This window comes from Parasteatoda tepidariorum, unplaced genomic scaffold (assembly GCF_043381705.1).
Source record: "Parasteatoda tepidariorum isolate YZ-2023 unplaced genomic scaffold, CAS_Ptep_4.0 HiC_scaffold_7227, whole genome shotgun sequence".
In the NCBI taxonomy this organism is placed as follows: domain Eukaryota; kingdom Metazoa; phylum Arthropoda; class Arachnida; order Araneae; family Theridiidae; genus Parasteatoda; species Parasteatoda tepidariorum.
Genome location: NW_027261892.1, coordinates 1 through 3,490, shown reverse-complemented (window position 1 = coordinate 3,490; position 3,490 = coordinate 1). Strand labels below are relative to the sequence as shown.

At 36.6% G+C, this 3,490-nt stretch overlaps 1 protein-coding gene across 1 annotated transcript; it reads right to left on the bottom strand.

Annotated features, from left to right (window-relative positions):
* Positions 1-646: 646 nt before the first annotated feature.
* On the bottom strand, positions 647-2,157 carry LOC122273712 (immunoglobulin superfamily DCC subclass member 3-like; the record flags this gene model as incomplete). The annotated part of the gene is made up of 2 exons (XM_043057736.2): positions 647-878; positions 1,951-2,157. Coding segments are annotated over 2 exons (439 nt in total), but the record flags the coding sequence as incomplete, so codon positions are not given.
* Between the last annotated feature and the right edge of the window lie 1,333 nt (positions 2,158-3,490).

Below are 3,490 nucleotides of genomic sequence, written 5' to 3'. Positions count from 1 at the left end.
TATGTAATCTAACAGATAATCTAATAGATTTTTTTAAGTAACTATTAGACTGTTTTTATAATTAAAAAAATACCAAAATATATTTTTGCTTGTTATTAGAGCGTGAGAAAAAATATTTAAAAGGGACACTGGTGTCCAATCTGATGAAGGGATTACGAGTGCTGCAAATCAACATTGAAACTACAGTTTAACATTTACAGTATCAGCTACAGATATAAATGATACTCTATAAATGATGGTGCTATTATATTTTTACGCTACAGTGTCAATCGATACGATAGTTGGTCGATACGAATTCCGCTTCCGGCTTGCACCGACCACAGTGCTGACGTGAAACAGCCTCAGTGGTAAACGGATCATAGGTTAGAGTCCCCTTGCCGTCAAGCTAACCGTGGGAGGTTCTCGTGGTCTTCCTCTCCATGTAACGCAAATGTGGGTTAGTTCCATCAAAAAGTCCTGCAAATTTCTCCCAATACTTGATCCAGGATCTGGATTGGGTTCAGAATTACAAGGCTACGGAGTTGAACATTAGTGGTTGTAAACCCCAAAATTGGGTCGGCTGTTCAACGACGGTTATAAAATAGTATAAAATATTTAAAAAAATCAGTTTACATCCTTATATGAACGAGAAATATAGAATAATTACCAAAGACGGACTTGTCATGACATTTTCTCTCATCCGATGATGATACAGATATCCTCGTGGAAGTACTCTCTCTGAGTTTTGCAGTTTCAGCAACGCAAGTGTAATCTCCCTCATCATCCATGGACAGACAGTCCAAGTAAAGCCTTGAAGTTGTGGAAGAAATTTGAAGTTTATTGCCACTGACTTCGCTGTCTTCGAAAGCTTTTATGTCGAGTTCGTCTTGCAAATTAATCTGAAATATAATGTTTTAATTCTATTAATCAGTCACACAAAACTGTGCAGCAAAAGCTGACACCTAAGTGTCGTAGGAAAATTCATAAAATCCAGTTTTTAGCACTTTCACGTTATAAGTCAGTTGGAACTCAAAGAATTTTAATCCTAGTCATATGCCGGTTTTATGCACTTGTCAATTAAAGGCCGAAATATAGCACTTATCGAAGGCAACACAAATATCTATAAAAAAAAAACCTACAAGGCGTCTTAAATGTGATCGACGATGTGATTAGTCAAACAAAGAAAAATGGAAGAGGATAGAAATATACGGCTTGCTGTGTTCTGCTTAGGAAGCAAGAAATTTATTCCCTCTTAACTTTAAATAATTATAAAGTTTTTCAAAAGAATGTCCCGCAGTGGACTGATTGTTAAGACACGGTTCCCAGCAGATCACCGAAGTCAAGCGTCACTGGCTGCGGTCAGTGTGCGGGTGGGTGACAACTTGGATCAGTCTGTGTAGGTACCGAGGGTGTGCGGTATTGGTCCTCGTTAAACTGTGCTACCGTAAAGTGCTCGACTTCGCGCGCAGGTCGTCGGGCTACCGAAGAGGGGGTGCCATCCCCTCTGCAGAGGATCAAAATTGTGAAGGCATGTCTTCTGATCATCCTCAGGGATGTTTCCCAGACCGTCGCCAATAGCCCATTGTTCAGCTCTAGTGCGACGTAAATGAACAAATCAATCATCAATCATTTTCAAAGGATGGCGCTTCTAACTGAGAAACCCTTTCAAACAATATTTTCAAAATAAAAATTATTTTCAGCAACACTAATGAGCAGTGTGAGAACAAAATCATCTGACGTCCAAAAATATATTAGTTGAAATTGTCAGATGTGCGATAGAAAACAACAGATTATACTTTTTATCCAGCAGAGCCATCTGTTGACGAACTTCTTTAAAACTTTTCAAACTTGATGCGAAGAAATTCTATGATTTCCGAAGCAAAATTCAGAAAATTAAACTCTTTTTGTTTTTTTGTGACACATTGTAAAATTTTATTTGTTCATTTCTTGAAATTGATTTTGTATTCTTACCTTTGACATCATTTCTCCACCCTTCAGCCAGTATATCCGGGGTGGAGGATTTCCACCAGCTTGACATTCCAAAAACTCACTATCGCCTTCTTTTACACGAACAACAGGCGGTGGTCTTTGATGAAGACGAAGGTGAGATTTTGATAGAAACCAGTTATGATCATCTAAAATTAAGAAAAAAAAAGAATATTTAATTTCTTTGCAGTTTTGAGTTTAGTCACAAATTACAATTTTTAAATTCTTGAAGAATTTATTAAAGGAGACAGAAAAGGTGTTGATTATTTTCCACTGTGGCGTTACTACCACTACGATTATTAAATATCAATTCCCTAGTATATAAGATATACTAACTCGATTTCAGTTTGGGGCACCTTTCGATAGATGAAGGTTGACATTGTCGATAACTCCCTCCCCACATTGATGACCTGCGGAAGTGATATGAAATCGCCTACATTTAAAATAACGGCCACTTTGATGAATGAACCATATTGTGCTAATTGTGACTGCGTCCTCCTCCTCCTAGCGCGATTGCTTCTCAATCTCATTAACCCACAACAGGATACTGCACACACTCGACTGCTAATAGCAACACAGGAGAGACCATATACACTGCCGTGAACTTAATACAGCTCCCACGACAAACGTTCGAGATCCGGGGAACTTAATACAGCTCTCCAGGTCTTTCGCAAATACGACAACTAGTAGTATCCGTTCATCGAATTCTATCCCTGATAAAATTCTGGTGAAGGAGTATTGTGACGTAACTACCATTACGATTATTAAATATCGATTCATTAGTATCTAAAACATGCTAACTCGATTTCATCTTGGGGAACCTCTCGATTGATGAAAGTTAACATTGTCGATAACTCCTCTCCCCAAGCCATTAACAATGGGAAGTTAATCCTTGACTTCAATCAATAAGATGATTCGTGAATTCGAACCATTGTTTTGAAGCTCGATTCAAGTCTTGATGTGATTCGCTGAAGTAACTCGTTTATGAGAATCTCTACCTTGACTCCCGTGAAACCTGGTTCAGATCCCTGAATTTCAAATCATTTGTTCCAATAACAGAATTTAAATTGTGGATTTGGAGATTGATTCAGTTTGAGAGAATCCTGAAAGCAGCAAAGGACATTCCATAAATGTCAACAACATTGTTTTTGCAATTATCAATATAGGGCTTTGAATTATTGGAATTATTAAATTATTGATTATTCCAAAAATTAAATTATAATAAGTTACTAAATTATTGATTCATCAAATTTTTAAATTGCTAACTCGCACCATTATTTTGATTCTCGATTCAAGTAATTCTCTGAAATAGTTTTCTGATTCGATTCACAATTTTGATGCCTGACACAAATCACTAAAGTGAAAGTGTTGATTTGACGATAGATTTACTTCAGGACAATCCCGAAGGCAGCAAAATACATCATTAAAATACTACAAACGTCAACAGCATTGTTTTTGCAATTATCTAATTAAGCCTTTGAATTATTGATTATTTCAATTATTAAATTATTGATTATTCAAATTA